This window comes from Myxocyprinus asiaticus, chromosome 5 (assembly GCF_019703515.2).
Source record: "Myxocyprinus asiaticus isolate MX2 ecotype Aquarium Trade chromosome 5, UBuf_Myxa_2, whole genome shotgun sequence".
NCBI lineage: Eukaryota > Metazoa > Chordata > Actinopteri > Cypriniformes > Catostomidae > Myxocyprinus > Myxocyprinus asiaticus.
Window position 1 is genome coordinate 27988815 of NC_059348.1, and position 18009 is coordinate 28006823.

At 38.8% G+C, this 18009-nt stretch overlaps 1 protein-coding gene across 1 annotated transcript in view; it reads left to right on the forward strand.

Annotated features, from left to right (window-relative positions):
• The first annotated feature begins 1565 nt into the window (after positions 1-1565).
• LOC127440525 (microtubule-associated serine/threonine-protein kinase 3-like) overlaps positions 1566-18009 on the forward strand; it is a 52510-nt gene continuing 36066 nt past the window's right edge. The window contains exon 1 of the mRNA XM_051697161.1: positions 1566-1827. Within this exon, the coding sequence (XP_051553121.1) occupies positions 1789-1827 (39 nt within the window). The 5' untranslated portion in view covers positions 1566-1788. The remainder of the gene's footprint in view (positions 1828-18009) is intronic.

Here is an 18009-nt window from a genome sequence, read left to right on the forward strand (position 1 = left end):
ACTAAATTACAAAAATGCACACTATACATTTCATTCCATACCAGTCTCACTAGTTTCACTAATCATCTAAGTAAGAAACCTTGCATACGTTTAGTTCACTTAGACCTTTACACTACACAGACTTTCCAGTAAACTATAATTAGAAATGTCAATGATCAGAAATATCAACTGAATAGGACACTCAGGTACAGGACAGTGGTGTGTTCACCCTGGTACAAAGGGTTAATGGGTTATTCTAGTAACAGTGCAATTTAAAAACTAATTTAAATGTTTGTCCATCTATTCTCTCATTGTAAACAGATTGTATGAGATATCAGAAGATAAAGGCCTATGTTAGCAACTGTGATGTAAATCCACTGTGATGTTCACGATAAAAAGAGGGCATGATAACAGCAAGTGTCATTTTAACACATTCCTTTTTTTTTTAAATTAGAGAAAAAAACTGAAAAAAAAAAAAAAGTTACAGACACTGTTTGTGTGTGAAAATGTTAGGGAATAGTTTTGTGTGTGTGTGTGTGTGTGTGGCCAGAATGGCATGCAAAATTTTGAAAGACAATATAGGATACATCAATAATAACAACAGTGAAGGATGATAAACAGGCAATGTAAATTACAAAAACTTCAAAATCACAATATTAAAAAAGCAGATCCTCTCTATATTTTATCACTAAAATTGTTAAATGTTATCAATGAGCATAAATGTATTAAATGTTTAGCATAACATAAATTTGCAAGATTTTGCCATAAATATTTTAATGACATTAATTATGAACTAGGGGGAAGCAGGGAACACACACACACTTTTCCCATACAATGAAAGTGAATGGTGACTGAGAACATCTTCTGTATTCCACAAAGGAAATTTATAATGGCTTGGAACAACATGAGGATGAGTAAATGATAAGAATTTAATTTTGAGGTGAACTATCCCTTTAAAGACAGAAGACTGAGATAAATCAACCTGAAATCCACTCTTGTGTTCTGTGCTTAAAAAGAGAGCAGAGATGAAAAAGGAGGGACTCATTCAGTTTTGCAATGTTGTTTAAATGAATGTTCCATTGTTACATCAAAAAGTGCTGTGGTGCCACTTGGTGACGGATAATATAATCAATCAGAGCATGGTATCCCACACGACAGACAGTGCCCAGGCTCACTGCCTAAATGATTCTACTATGTTTTTGGAAAACAGTAAGTTTCATAATATTTGCAGATCTCTCTGGATGCAATGTCACTGCTTGCTTGACATATCAAAACCCCTGGAATAAGAAAGCCAAAGAATCAAACACATAGGAAATGAATACTGAGCACATCCTATTAAATGTTCTGCAAATGTTAGTTTTAAGTCAACAATGAAAAAGATGTCATCATTTAGTCACTTCATGTTATTCCAAACCAGTACATGCTCATTTAACTAAAATGAATAAATATCACTCAAGTCCATTATGATCAATTTAACACAAGGGGGCTCATGGCAAATCAGTGGACAAGTGCAATGCTACATGTGAGATCAGATGTTTCTTCAATCTGGACTACTGACTAGTACATCACATTAAGTACTTCGAGAATCTTCTCAACACAGCAACCTAATTCATTTCACTATCGCCTTAATTGTAAAATCCGTGTTTTGATTAGCTGCTCAAATACATTCTCAGAACACATTCAGGTGACTGCACACAGTGCACGCTGTTTACAGACAGACGACAAGGGCTCTGATGAGTGGCAAACATTCATCACTACAGTATGGGTTGAATTAACCATCGGAAACCTACAAAATACATTGCCATTATAATGTATGAGCCAAATTTACTGAGACGGCGTGGTCTTCAGGTAAGTCACGATCATTGCATGCAGGTGAACTAAATATCTGTAGCCTAATATAAGTGGGAATGATTCGGACAGCATGGTTTATTGAATATTTTTATTTAAATTTGCAAGAAAATGAACGCGATGGATTGCATTTGGATTTTAAGCACTTATTTATTGAATGACACGTTTTGCATCAGTGTGAATACATGAACACTGAATCGTGTAATTCGTGTAAGCTGTTGACGACGTTGAAATAATGGCTTGTTTAGAAACGTAGCTAGATGTCGTCGAGTGCGCGCTTGTAAATAAACGGTCGCTTTGGTTTAATGTTTAATTATTAAAACCGGAAGCTTAATCCAACGTTGATACGATACATTCATAAAACCCATTATTTGTTTTATATTTGTGACATCCTTAAAAAATTATTTCCAGCTGTTGATTTTATGCATGTTTCATTTTGACAAACGCGATTATAGTCGACACGTTTCATCAGCAGTAGCGATTAGATCATTTGTTACGCTCCGTGACGATCTGTTTATGAAGAAGGAGACTAATCTTTCCGTCCTTTTCCAATACTGGTTGGTGCATGACCCTCCCCATGAAATGAAATCTGCATATAATGTGCCTACATTGAATTTTCCTCTAGGTTTTTTGTACTAGGCACTTGCATGTAAACATGAATCGCATTAAGAATGAAGTTCTAAGTGAAAGGGCTGTCAGGTGTCCTGAGGCAAAACATGAACTTCTGTCACTTGCTATTCTCTGAAGACACCTTGTATTGTGTAATACAAGTAAATCTAGTTGAATATTTATTCAGAATGTGAGTTGAAACAAGATGAATTTGATTATGATGCCCAACCTTGTATTGTATAAACTGTGTCCAGCTGTCCACTGTGTGTAAAGGTAGTATATTGCTGATTTTAACCCTAGAATGCATGTAATATGGGTCGCAGCATCTAGTTTTTAAGACATAATTTTGACATTAAGTGGTCTTTTGATCTGCCTCTCCAGACATTCCTCTATTAAGGTGTCTTTTACCATGTGAAGTGACTTTTTTTTTTAACATTTAGTTGAATAGTTTTTAATTATAAGAGAATTTGCAGTACTACACCTAGAATGCATATGTGGGTCCTATTTAACCCATATGTATTTTCTATGGAATTCAATTTAACAGTGGTATTATTTTTGTAATACATTGATTGTTTTCAGTTTCCAGTTGTTATTGAATTAAATATATGTTTAATACAATGTTCATGTTTATATTTATGTGTAGTATGCAAGTATAGAAATTTGTCACTCAGCCGATGCGTATATCCAAAGTGCTTGACATTTCTCCCATTACAGAGACAGTCCTCATGGAGCAACCTGAGGTTAGATGACCAGTTCACAGCAAGAGCTGAAGTAATAGCTCCTGGACCACTCATGTTTGAACCTACAACTTTTTTTTTATTAGTACGCCCCACTACTCGAAACAACAAATATACTGTCTACATAGAGTAATATTGAAATATAGTGCCATTCGGAAATATAGAGTACATAAGTTTGTCATTTTAGGAGTTTATCACATTGATTTATTTATTTTTTTGGTAAAAAAAACAAAATATTATCTTAGTCCATTGTACTTATTTGTATGTTTTTGTATGGGTAGAGTTGTTGAGACATTTCATATTTTACCACCAAACATGGAAATATCTCTGTTATAGTTTTTTTTTTTTTTTTTGTTTTTTACACTGTCACCCAAAACTCCTTCTCTAATTTCTCTGTGTCTGAAAATCTTCAGAACTGAATAAAAGATATGTCAACTGTTCAAAAATGTAAATTACAATTAAAATTATAATCAAAGAGTTATATAAAGAATAAGCATCTAGATTTCACGTAGATCTTTTTTGACCCTCATATGCATTAAAGGGATAGTTCACCCAAAAATGAAAATTCTTTCATCATTTACTCACCCTCATGCCATCCCAGATGGGTATGACTTTCTTTCTTCTGCAGAACATAAATTAAGATTTTTAGAAGAATATCTCAGCAGGTCCATACAATGGAAGTGAATGGTGGCCAGAATTTTGAATATAAATAAATCACATAAGTCAGCATAAAAGTAATCCATAAGACTCAAGTGGTTAAATCCATATCTTCAAGAGAGATTTGATAGGTGTGGGTGAGAAACAGTATTCCGAAATCACTATTTAAGTCCTTTTTTAAACCATAAATCTCCACATTCACTGGCCGTGTCTAGAAGGTTACCCTCTCATGTCAAGATCCTCGCACGTTCTGTTGATGCTTTCACCGCTCTCAGCCCATTGTACATTGGTGCCACGGTTTGTTCCGTGCAGGCAGCAGATACCCCAAACCCACCCCCACCCTAATCTTAACCATATGGAACCTGTAAGGCAGAGTAGCCTGTCAGGAACAACGGATGGCACCTTTCTCCCATCGCGCCGCTCTCACGGGGAAGCGAAGTGGCGAAACTCACGAATATTAATTAGGTTATGCACAGTTGAAGATTATTTTAAATTGTCTGTTTTGATAAATAGTCATTCCTGATGACAAATTCAAGTGCTCAAATAAATATTTCACATAATTAAAGTGATAACTTCAACTCTAAATCTGCTACTGTCTCTCGTGGGATATTGTTAGCAACAGAGCTGAAGGGTATTAGCAATGTCCATAGGTAGAGCTTTGGATCTCAGTAATGTCTTTGCTTATATGATGGTCACTCCATTATGAATGTGAAAGCCTTTGCTTTTGGCCTGAGCATTATTTGTAATGGTGCTGAGGAAAATAGTATGGGATGACTTAAGCTGTGTCCCAAATGATGCACTATACACTATGCTCTTACACTGTGTACTCGGCCATATAGTTTATACATTTTTCAAGTCATTCCAAATGGAACACCAACATTTTTTACTTCAAAGAAGCAGTTGCTGTTTTTCAGCTGACGGAAGTGACGTTTTCAGACACATGCGATGTGTTGCTGCTAGGTTTAGCCAAACTCAATTCAGCACTTATATCTCAAATAATGTACATATTCACACAGCCTGGGTTTCTGTATTTGCCACATTCACAGTTTATGACAGTTGTTTTGTCAAGCCAGCATCGCGGCCAGGTTACCCAGCTCCTTCTGCTATGTAAGGCAAGCTGCGACTGTTGAGTGCATGAAGTGTCCAACATTGCACACTTGATTTTTTTTTCCTGTTAAAAACATACATCTTGCAGGTCAGGGCTCAACGCCAATAATTGTTTTGTACTGGCCCTTTTGGTTCAGATTGGGCCCAACACACAATTGAAAAATAGCTGTTTTACCATCATGGCTATAAAAAAATGTGTATTTAATTGTTTTATTTTTTATAAATATTTCATTTTTAAAACAATTTTCCCCAAAATTGTATCACATTTATAGTTTGCAAAATAGCTGTAAATTACAGCTTTTTGCCTAATATAACCTTATTTAAGCGCTTTACAGACATAAATTCATAAATATATGAAATAACCTCAGCCGTCCTGCCCTTTACACATGTGTTTTTCAGCAAAGATTTCAGTGGAGCAGATGATGGGTTTTCGGTCACCCGTTTAGTCATGCTGTCAACTGTTAGGCCATGTGTAGTGTTTTCACAACCAGGATCAAAGATTTAGTCACTGTTGGCTGAATGTAATAAAACATATGAATTCCTGAGAGGAGACTTGTTACTAAATCAGTTGTGACATTTAATTTACAGTAGGTAGATATTAGGCCTAATCTATGAATTAAGAATGTCGATATAAACATGAATTTAGAAAACCCATACAAGACCAAAAGGACAGATACTCAAACCACAGGAAGAAAATACCTGTACATTCCAGAAATGAGACATGTATCAGGTGTTTTATGAGGATGATATAAAGAAGACTGTTTAAAATCCCATTTTCGAGCTGAACAGCTTTGATAATAATAGTAATACTAGCCATTGTGACTTTGCTTCTTTTCATATCAGATGTCATTAGCATGTCGAATTAATGTGTACGTTTGGAAAAATTACCTAGTTGTTAAATGCACTTACATATACAATACTGCACAGTTCAGATTTCCAGCCATATGTATAAATGGGGTTTAACAAAGTTTATTACTTTTCATTCTGCACTTCATATCTAAAGGTAAAAAAAAATAAAAAAAAAAAGAGAGAGAAAATAATGCTTTAGCTTTGGAACAGTACTAGCGTTCTGAGCCTTTATGATAGTGAAAGTTAAACTGCGTCTAATCTGCACGGAGAAAAAAGTTGAAAAAAGGTGCTCGACCAACTAAAGAGGAGGTGCATCCAAAAATCAAAATGCCATACTTTCAAAAGAAAGAGATGCAACACTCACTCTATAAGCAAAATTAGAAATACAACTTTATTTGATTAAAAATACATGACATTTCAGCCAACCTCAGGGCCTTCATCAGACATGAAGGAACATCTAAAAAAAACTTCCCTAATTACAAACAGGTGTGTCCTTGTAATTGAAGGAGTGGCTTTGAAACAGTTGAATAATACACTCTCCCACTCCATCTAGTGAACAACAAATGCAAAGCCATTAGTACCAAAACAAATATATACAAAGCTGTAAGTACAAAAACAGAACATCAATAAAACATACCATAATCAGTTTCTTGATTCATTCCCCTTGGAAACAATGTATCCAAGTAGAGCAAAAATATGCAGTATATTATGAATATTATATAGTAAAGTATATTATAACATTAAGTGCAGCACTAGCCTGATCGGGCAAGTCACAGTACTAGCAACTGGCCCGAATCTCTCTCATGGTGACCCCGAGCCATCAGGCAGTCTTTATTATCGAGCCCTGCAGGTACTCGCATTTCATTTTTTACACTACAAAATGGCGTAGAAGAGTGCGATTGCCCCTTGATGGGATGCCCCTTTAGCCTATTTTATGTTTTCAAATAAGCTAAGCTATTCAAGAGAAACTTTTGCACTTTTCTATGATAAGGATTATACACTATACCCAATGGATCCACCCAATAATACTACATTAACCTCCTGAGACCCAAGCTCGACTGCTGTGCGTTTCCATTTCCCTTTTGATTTGTAATAAGTAGCCCCTAATAAACATGCAAAAAAAATTTATTTTTATTTTTATGAAGAGCAAATACTTTTCCTAAAATGTATGTCCTCATATGGGGACAGCGGGATTAAGTTGTGTTATTTTAAATAATACCAAGCTATAGAAAGTCAAATTTAAAAAAAAAAAATTTTTTTGTATCAAATTGTTTATTATTGAAACAAAGGTTCATTGTCAGGCAAATAAATGAGGAAGGGGGAGCCGGTTTCCACGAACCACGTGAGTCAGATTTTATTCAAATAAAACAGAAATCGCTTTCCAGCTTGTTTCAAACAAAATAAGACCAGTAAGACAAGACAAGATAAGACAAGTCCAGCTTTTCAGCAACAATCATGAACACTCTCTGATCGCAGACATGCAGCCACTGGTGTGTCACTCTTCTCTCTCTCTCTCTGTGGACTGGGTCACTTTTATCTCCCCCGTCTCTCACTGCGAACATTGTAATTAGTAGCAATTCATCTCAGGTGTCTCTCTCTCCAGATGGGCACTCGACCACACCCTCACCTTCACATACCCCCACCGCCCGACTCAGGCTGGGGGAACCATCCGGACTGCCCCCCCCACCCTTTTCTGGAGAGGAAGTCTGCGACAGCCATCTGCGGCCCCGGTCTGTTGACCACCTCAAGCTTAAATGGCTGGAGTGCCAGATACCAACGGGTGATCCGGGCGTTGGCATCCTTCATGCGGTGGAGCCATTGGAGCGGGGCATGGTCTGAACAGAGGGTGAATGCTTGTCCCAACAAATAGTAGCGGAGAGTAAGGACCGCCCACTTGATGGCCAAACACTCCTCTATGGTGCTGTACTTTGTCTCTCTCATAGAGAGCATCCGACTAATGTATAGCACCGGGGATCCTCCCCCTCCACCACCTAGGACAATACAGCACCCAGCCCCCTGTCCGATGCGTCCATCTGTAAAACAAAAGGGAGAGAGAAATCAGGGGAGTGCAGAAGCGGCCCGCCACAAAGTGCAGCTTTTAACTGTGTGAAAGCCTGTTGTCACGGTTCCGTCCACTGGACCGGGTCTGGAGCTCCCTTTTTAGTGAGATCAGTCAGTGGGCTGGTGACGTCCGAATAATTAGGCACAAACCTTCAATAATAGCCAGCCAGCCCCAAGAACTGTCTCACCTCCTTTTTGGTCTTGGTTCTCGGGCAGGTTGCAATCGCTGCGGTTTTATCAATTTGGGGATGCACCTGCCCATGCCCCAAGTGGAACCCCAGATACCGTACATCCAGCTGCCCCAATTGTGCACTTCTTCGGGTTTGCTGTGAGCCCCGCTCGTTGCAGCGACCTCAGAACAACCCCCAAATGCTGTATATGCAGCTGCCAATCATTACTGTAAATAATGATATCATCCAAATAAGCAGTGGCATACGCAGCGTGCGGTCTGTGGACTCTGTCCATAAGACGCTGAAATGTAGCTGGGGCCCCAAACAACCCGAATGGAAGGGTGACAAATTGGTGTAACCCAAACGGTGTGGAGAAGGCAGTTTTCTCATGGGACATTGGCGTTAAGGGGATCTGCTAATAACCCTATGTTAAATCCAGTGTCGAATAAAGGTGAGCCGTGCCCGGCCGATTGAGCAGTTCGTCAATACGAGGCATTGGATATGCATCAAATTTCATTACCACATTGAATTTCCTATAATCCACACAGAACCGGACTGAGTATGTGGCACTGTTCTGAAACTGCTCGGGTAGTATCTGGGCATGATGGTTATCATGCAGGAAAGTGTTCAAGAGTTATAAGCCAAAATAGCCATTTTTATATCTCCTGACCAGTAGGGGGCAGTGCACCAAAATGCTGCAGGTAACCTCAGAGCCTAATGGTGATGACACGTACCAAGTTTCGTCCCAATCCCTCGCAGCATTGCGGAGATACAGCCTCAAGATCAATTTTGCGCGTTCTTCGTCGGATTTGTTAAAGTGCCATTCGAAAACAGTATGGTTTATAACAATTCTGTGAATACATTTTTGTCGTTAGTGCCTCTAGATGATGCAGGCCAATTTTCGTGCAAATCGGACAAACGGCCTAGGACGAGTTCGAACAAGTAGATTCTTCCGAAAATTCAAAATGGCGGAAATATTTTCATGACGGAAAATGACGTCATAGGGTTCAATTGAATTGTCTTGAGAATTTCATTGCTAGGACTCACGGTTCAAAAGTTATTAACATAAACGTGAGTGCAAATTTGGGCAGTTGGTGGCACTAGAGGGTTTGAGATAGAGACGCCAAATTTGCTGTTGTAACAGATCAGACTGTCCTCTATCTATGTGCCAAATTTCATAACTTTCCTGCAAGCGGTTCTATGGGCTGCCATAGACTCGAGTGGAAGAAGAAGAATAATAAGAAAACTAACGAAAACAATAGGGGTCTTTGCCCCCTCGGGGTTTGACCCCTAATTAACCAACATAAAAGAAAAAGGGTTCCACATAAAATTTTAATTAAACTTGTCCCTCTCCACGGCTCCTCCCTGGCAACTTTCTAAGAAGGCCAAGTAAGTGCCCCACTTCTTCCCATATGCACCCAAACTGCCCAGCCGTCTACAGTGGTGTGAAAAAGTGTTTGCCCCCTTCCTGATTTCTTATTTTTTTGCATGTTTGTCACACATAAATGTCTCAGATCATCAAACAAGTTTAAATATTAGTCAAAGATAACACAAGTAAACACAAAATGCAGTTTTTAAATGAAGGTTGTTATTATTAAGGAAAAACAAAATCCAAACCTACATGGCCCTGTGTGAAAAAGTGATTGCCCCCTAAACCTAATAACTGGTTGGGCCACCCTTAGCAGCAACAACTGCAATCAAGCGTTTGCGATAACTTGCAATGAGTCTTTTACAGCGCTGTGGAGGAATTTTGGCCCACTCATCTTTGCAGAATTGTTGTAATTCAGCCACATTGGAGGGTTTTCGAGCATGAACTGCCTTTTTAAGGTCATGCCACAGCATATCAATAGGATTCAGGTCAGGACTTTGACTAGGCCACTCCAAAGTCTTCATTTTGTTTTTCTTCAGCCATTCAGAGATGGACTTGCTGGTGTGTTTTGGATCATTGTCCTGCTGCAGAACCCAAGTTCGCTTCAGCTTGAGGTCACGAACAGTTGGCCAGACATTCTCCTTCAGGATATTTTGGTAGACAGCAGAATTCATGGTTCCATCACAGCAAATCTTCCAGGTCCTGAAGCAGCAAAACAGCCCCAGACCATCACACTACCACCACCATATTTTACTGTTGGTATGATGTTCTTTTTCTGAAATGCGGTGTTACTTTTACGCCAGATGTAATGGGACACACACCTTCCAAAAAGTTCAACTTTTGTCTCGTCAGTCCACAGAGTATTTTCCCAAAAGTCTTGGGGATCATCAAGATGTTTTCTGGCAAAAATGAGACGAGCCTTAATGTTCTTTTTGCTCAGCAGTGGTTTTCGTCTTGGAACTCTGCCATGCACGCCATTTTTGCCCAGTCTCTTTCTTATGGTGGAGTCATGAACACTGACCTTAACTGAGGCAAGTGAGGCCTGCAGTTCTTTGAATGTTGTTGTGGGGTCTTTTGTGACCTCTTGGATGAGTCGTCGCTGCGCTCTTGGGGTAATTTTGGTCGGCCGGCCACTCCTGGGAAGGTTCACCACTGTTCCATGTTTTTGCCATTTGTGGATAATGGCTCTCACTGTGGTTCTCTGGAGTCCCAAAGCTTTAGAAATGGCTTTATAACCTTTTCCAGACTGACAGATCTCAATTACTTTCTTTCTCATTTGTTCCTGAATTTCTTTGGATCTCGGCATGATGTCTAGCTTTTGAAGATCTTTTGGTCTACTTCACTTTGTCAGGCAGGTCCTATTTAAGTGATTTCTTGATTGAGAACAGGTGTGGCAGTAATCAGGCCTGGGTGTGGCTAGAGAAATTGAACTCAGGTGTGATAAACCACAGTTAAGTTATGTTTTAACAGGTGGGGCAAACACTTTTTCACACAGGGCCATGTAGGTTTGGATTTTGTTTTCCCTTAATAATAACAACCTTCATTTAAAAACTGCATTTTGTGTTTACTTGTGTTATCTTTGACTAATATTTAAACTTGTTTGATGATCTGAAACATTTAAGTGTGACAAACATGCAAAAAAATAAATCAGGAAGGGGGCAAACACTTTTTCACACCACTGTATGTGACATCTCTTCAGACGCCGCCACTCTACCCAACTCGGTGCACCACTCATGAAATGAGGATGCATCAGCCGACTTCCATCCCCTTAGCATTACCTGCCTGCCGATCATCATGCTGGTAAGGACCCAGTTTTTTATATGTTTATTAATTATATTAATACCTGCCCCATCACCCAAAATACAAAGTCTGGGCAAAATAAAATCTGAGTGCTCAAGACCTCACAAATAAAATTCTGAACCTTCGACCAAAACTCTTGAATCTTAGTACAGAACCAAAAAACATGGGCTATGTCCACATCCTCCAACTGGCATCGCCAGCAAGTAGTTGTGTCTTTAAGGCCAAGCCCATACAATCTGGAGGGAGTCCAATAAAAATGATGCAGAATCTTAAATTGAATGAGGCGCACCCTTGCATCACTAGATGCAGACTTGACGTTTTTTAAAATCTTACCTCATTCTCCATCATCCAGTACTAAATTCAAGTCTCTCTCCCATAACTTCTTAAGAGATGTTAAAACCCTGTCCCCTAAACTCAGAATTAGCCAGGAATTGTACACTGAAGCCTCATGACCCTTTCCAAAAGCAGCAAGCACCATCTCAAGAGTGTCTGCCACTTTAGGGGGCTGCGTACTACACCCAAAGGTGGTGCAAAATAGATGGCGCAGCTGTAAGTGCCTGAAGAATTAAGATCCCAAACTGCTGTATAATATTTTCAAAAGATCTCAATGCTCCATTTTCATACAGGTCACCCAGCGTAGCAACTCCCTTCACAATCCATTCTGTCCAGCAGAAAGGGGACTTGTTAATGCACAGTTTCAATAAATACTTGCGGCAATGTTCAGGAAAATTTCCGAATTTAACACCTGGGAAACTTTTGTCCACACTAAATGTATATGCGAGATAATGGGATGTGTCTTTACTTCTCCGGGCAGCTTGGTAGATAGACTTTGCAATAGCAAGATTGGGGCAAGGACCTCCTGTTCAATAAAGAGCCAGGGAGAGGCTCTCTCAGGCGGAAATGACCAGTGCGCCAAATGTCTGAGACCAAAAGCATAATAGTAAAACAAAATCTTGGGGAGACCTAACCCACTTTTGACAGTTGGCCTGTGTAACTTGTTAAAATGCATCCAAGGATGTTTACCATTCCAGATAAAAGATTTAGCTATGCTATCAAATTGTTTAAAATAAAAGAGAACTTCAGTGGGACTGTAATAGGTAGTTGAATTTTAGAATACAATTCATTTTTATAACATTATCCTTTCCAGTCATAGATAAATGTAGTGAAGCCCACCTGTCCACATCGCTCAAAAACCTTTTTATTAAAGGATCAAAATTTTCTCTGACTAAATCACATACATTTGCTGGGAATAAAATACCCAAATACTTTAATGCCCTGTTTGGGCCACTGAAAGGCGCCCAGCTGAAAAGCCATTACCGGGCAGTATGCTGTCAGAGCCATAATTTCGGATTTAGACCAGTTAACTCTGTATGCCAAGAATTTAGAAAAGGAATTAATAATTCTGTGGAGGCAGGGCATAGATCTAGTAGGGTCGGAAACTAATAATAAAATATCATCTGCGTAAAGCAAAAGCTTATGTGCCATACCTCCCGCCTCCACCCCTGGAAAATCATCTTCCCTTCTTATCACGGCTGCTAATGGTTCCATGGCAAGACAGAACAATAATGGGGAAAGAGGGCAACCCTGCCAGGTGCCCCTATCCAGAATAAAATAATCTGAAATTAATCCATTTGTTTGTACCACTGTTACTGGGTGTCTATAAAGTAACTTAATCCATCCAATAAAAGTATTCCCGAACCCATATATTTCCAAAATCTTAAAAAGATAATCCCATTCTACCATATCAAATACCTTTTTGGCGTCAAGTGAGATGGCAGCGACCGGAGTCTGATTATTCGCCACTCACCACATGATATTGATGAAACGCCTAATGTTATCAGAAGAGCTGCGGCCCAGAATAAACCCCACCTGATCTATATGTATAAGAGATGTCATAACTTTACTCAGTCGGTTAGCCAGAATTTGTGACAATATTTTAATGTCTAGCTGGATCAGGGAAACTGGACGGTAACTCTTATACTCTCTTGGATCTTTGTCCTTTTTATGTATCAGACTGATCCGGTGTCATGGTTGGCGGAAGCTTTCCATTCTTTAATAATTCCATATAAACTTCTAACAAAAGTGGAGCCAATTCTGTAGCATAGGATCTAAAACATTCAGGGGCAAAGCCATCTGGCCCCGGAACCTTGCCTGTAGGCAAGGCCTTAATTACCCCACCAAGCTCCTCCAAAGTTTATCTCAGAATCAAGATCATTTTTTTCTCAGTCGTCAGTTTAGGGAGTTCTAATGGTTCCACAAAGTTTCTTATATCTTAAAATTAAAAATGTCACCATCAGCAGATTTCACTGAGGGAATGGTTGAAAAAGACTCTCTCTGCTTTATATATCTAGCCAAAAGCTTCCCTGCTTTGTCCCCCGACTCAAAGTATGTCTGTCTTGCTCAGAATAGCCAAAACTCCACCTTTCGCTACAAAATAGTATTATATCTGTATTTCAATCGGATCAGTTCTCTGAGTCCATCAGACAACATTCGGCACTTCAGCTCTGCCTTGGCACTTTTAATATTCCCTTCCAACTCCATGAGTTCTCATGCTTTGGACTTTTTGATGAATGAGACATACTGTATGAGCCGACCCCTAAGAAGTGCCTTAAGTGCCTCCCAAGCCATGCCCACAGAGGATACTGAGGACCAGATGGTCTCCATATACACATTGATTTCAGCCTTTAACATTTGTTGGAATTCAGGATTTTGCAAAAGGGATACATTAAAGCACCAACTATATGATTTCCTTTCTCCGTATTTCAACAAGTCAAGTCATTTTTATTTGTATAGCACCTTTCACAACACACATCGTTTCAAAGCAGCTTTACAGAAGATCAGGCATTAACAGAAGATAAAACTGTAATATCTATAATGTCTTGAGTCATCATTGTGTAGTTTGATAAAATATGATTGTGAATTGTTTAAAATAAGTAATTAAATAATAATTGTATTTATAACCCCAGTGAGCAAGCCGAAGGCGACTGTGGCAAGGAACACAAAACTCCATAAGATGTTGGTTAGTGGAGAAAAATAACCTTGGGAGAAACCAGGCTCATTGTGGGGGCCAGTTCCCCTCTGGCTAACATCATGCATTAGTGCAAGTCATGGTTTAAAATTATTAAACTAAGTAAATGTTAAGGGTCTGTGTTTAAAACAAAGATTTTGTATGAACTGTAAGATTAATGACTAATGTCTTTGAAATCCATCCTGAAATAACTGCATATGTTCACATAGATGCAATGATGAAGGGTTTTATTGGCAATTAATTGATAGTCTATGTATTCCATTTCAAGAGTGTAGTCCATCATTGGACCGAGGTGATGCAGGCAGAGGTCATTTAGGTGCATCGCAGTTCAACCTGGCCTGTAATTTCGGTGAGGTCTATCCTAAGTCCAAGGTTCAGGCTATGGCATTTGAAGTATCCCATGTCTTATGGTTGGAGTTGGCATCAGTTCATCCTCTGAAGTCCATCGTAATAGACTGAAGTGATGTTTAGCTGGCACCATCTGCTATTAGTCATCATCACACAGTGACACGTAGCAGTGGAGTCCAACACCAAGCAGGAACAGAGCTGGATCTGGACGGTTCTGGTGACCTCAGAATAGGAGTCCCGAAGTTGAGACCGGGAAACAAATAAAATTATATTAGCATAGATGCCATTAAATTTATTGCAGAGTTATAGATCATGATCACTGTTTCTGGTTCCGGCAAACCTAACTAAAGCAGCCTAATTGTGAGTTGAAGGATAAATTAGGTGAATGCCTGGCTAAATAGATGAGTGTTTAGTCTAGACTTAAACTGAGTGAGTGTGTCTGCATCTCGAACAGTGTTAGGGAGACTATTCCATAGTTTAGGAGCCAAATATGAAAAGGATCTACCTCCTTTTGTGGATTTTGATATTTTAGGAACTATTAACAGGCCAGAATTTTGCGATCGTAATGAACGTTATGGAATATAGCGAATATTAGGTCACTTAAGTACTGTGGAGCTAGACCATTCAAAGCTTTGTACGTAGTTAACAGAATTTTAAAATTAATATGAAATTTAACAGTTAGCCAATGTTACGATGATAAAATGGGGCTAATATGATTATATTTCTTGGTTCTCTTCAGCACTCTGGCTGCTGCATTTTGAACCAATTGAAGTTTATTTATTGACCTTGCTGGACATCCTCCCAGTAATGCATTACAATAATCTAATCTTGAGGTCATGAACGCATGAATTAGTTTTTCGGCATCAGCAACAGAGATCATGTGTCGTAATTTAGCAATATTTCTTGGGTGGAAGAATGCTGTTATACAAACATTGGTCATTTGATTTTCAAAGGACAGATTGGTATCAAATATAACACCTAAGTTCTTCGCTGTTGAAGATGATGTAACAGTACATCCATCGAGAGTCAAATTATATTTTAGCGGCTTATTTTTGAGGTTTTTTTTGACATTTTTGGTCCAATAATTAATACCTCTGTTTTGTCGGAATTGAGTAGAGGGAAATTTCTGGCCATCCAATCTTTTATTTCATTGATACACTCTGCTAATTTGGAGAATTGTGAAATCTCATCAGGTTTTGAAGAAATATAAAGTTGGGTCTCGTCGGCATAACAGTGGAAACTTATTCCACGATTCCTGATAATATCTCTCAGGGGAAGCATATACAAGGAGAAAAGCAGAGGCCCTAAAACTGATCCCTGTGGCACTGCATTCTTTTGTTTGGTTTGACAATTCCTCATTTACACAGACAAAGTGGTAGCAGTCTGCTAATTAGGACCTAAACTATGCTAATGCAACTCCACAAGTGCCAACATAATTCTCCAGCCTATTCAAGAGAATGTTGTGATCTATCGTGTCGAATGCAGCACTAAGATCTATAAGCACCAGAAGTGAAATGCAGCTGTGATCAGATGATAAGAGCAAGTCATTTGTAACTCTAAGTACAGTCTCTGTACTGTGATGAGGCCTAAATCCTGACTGAAACTGTTCATATGTACTATTTCTCTGTAGAAATGAACATATTTGGGAGGATACTACCTTTTCTAGTATTTTCGACATAAACGGGAGATTTGAAATCGGTCTATAATCAGCCAGTTCTCCAGGATCAAGTTGTGACTTCTTAATAAGCGGTTTGATAACTGCCATTTTAAAGTTTCTTGGGACATGTCCTAAGGATAGCGAGGAGTTAATACTATTAAGAAGAGGTTCTGAGATTACTGGGAATACTTCTTTTAAGAGCTTGGTTGGTATTGGATCTAACAAACATGTTGTGGCTTTTGATGTTTCGATAAGTTTTGTTAGCTCTTCATGACCTATGACAGCGAAGGATTGAAGTTGCACGTGAGGAAAATTATGAGACACTGTTTTCTGAGGTACTGTGACAGATGATTGCATAATTCCAAATTTATTTCTGATTATTTCAATTTTATCAGTAAAGAAATTCATGAAGTTATTACTCTTGTGCTGCGACGGAATATCTGGTTTTGTTGAGGCTTTATTCCTAACCAGAAATATGCTGATCTGGCAGCTTTTAGTGCCTGTCTGTAGTTACAGACACTATCCTTCCATGCACCGTGAAATACCTCTAATTTTGTATTCTTCCACTTGCGCTCCATTTTCCGAGCTACTCTCTTGAGCGCATGAGTGTGATCATTGTACCATGGTGCAGGGTTTTTTCTTTAATTTTCTTTAATCGAAGGGGGGCGATACTATCAAGAGTGCTAGAGATGACTATTTATATTTTCTGTTATTTCATCAAGTTCTTCTAGGCTTTGGGGTTTACATAGTATATGATACAGATCTGAAAGATTATTAGTGAAGCTATCTTTAGTGGTTGAAAGAATAGTTCTACCTGAACGATTACGTGGTGTAGATTGAGTGACATTAGCTGATCGCAGCATACAAGAGACGAGGTAATAATCCGAGATGTCATCGCTCTGCGGCAGAATTTCTATATTATCAACATCAACTCCATATGACAGAATTAAATCTAGCGTATGATTATGGCGATGAGTTGGTCCTGTTACATTTTGTCTGACTCCAAGAGAGTTGAGAATATCAATAAATGCTAATCCCAATGTGTCATTTTCATTATCTATGTGAATGTTGAAGTCACCAACAATTAAAGCTCTATCTACAGTAACTACAAGATCTGATAAAAAATTTGCAAATTCACCAAGGAAATCAGAATAAGGCACGGGTGATTTATATACTGTAGCAAGGGTAAAAGACGACAGAGTTTTTTTTTATTTATATCTATCTGATGGTGTCACATTAAGCATTATTAGTTCAATAGACTTAAATTTATATCCTGCCCTCTGAGTAACACCAAAAACTTCACTGTAAATTTTAGCAACACCTCCTCCTCGACCCTTCAGACGAGGCTCATGTTTATAACAATAACCTGGGGGAGAAGATTCATTAAAACTAATATATTCATCCAGTTTAAGCCAGGTTTCAGTCAAACAGAGCACATCCAAACAATGATCTGTAATAATTTCATTTACAGTTAGTGCTTTGGTAGAAAGAGATCTAATGTTTAGTAGCCCTATCTTTATATGGTGTTTATCTTTAATTTGTTTGTTTTATTCAAGTTTGACCTTAATCAGATTTTCTCTAAATGATTTAGTGAGGGTTTTGTGTTTGGTAGTTTGGGGAACAGACACAGTCTCTGTGGGATATATAGGTGATACTGTCTCTATGTGTTGTAGTTTGTGACCTGTGTGACGTCTCAAGGCAGCTAGCAGACATTCGGATTAACCAGTTTGTCTGCTTCCTGACCTGGGCCCCAGTTAGTCAAATACTATCATTAAGACTATGAGCCAAAT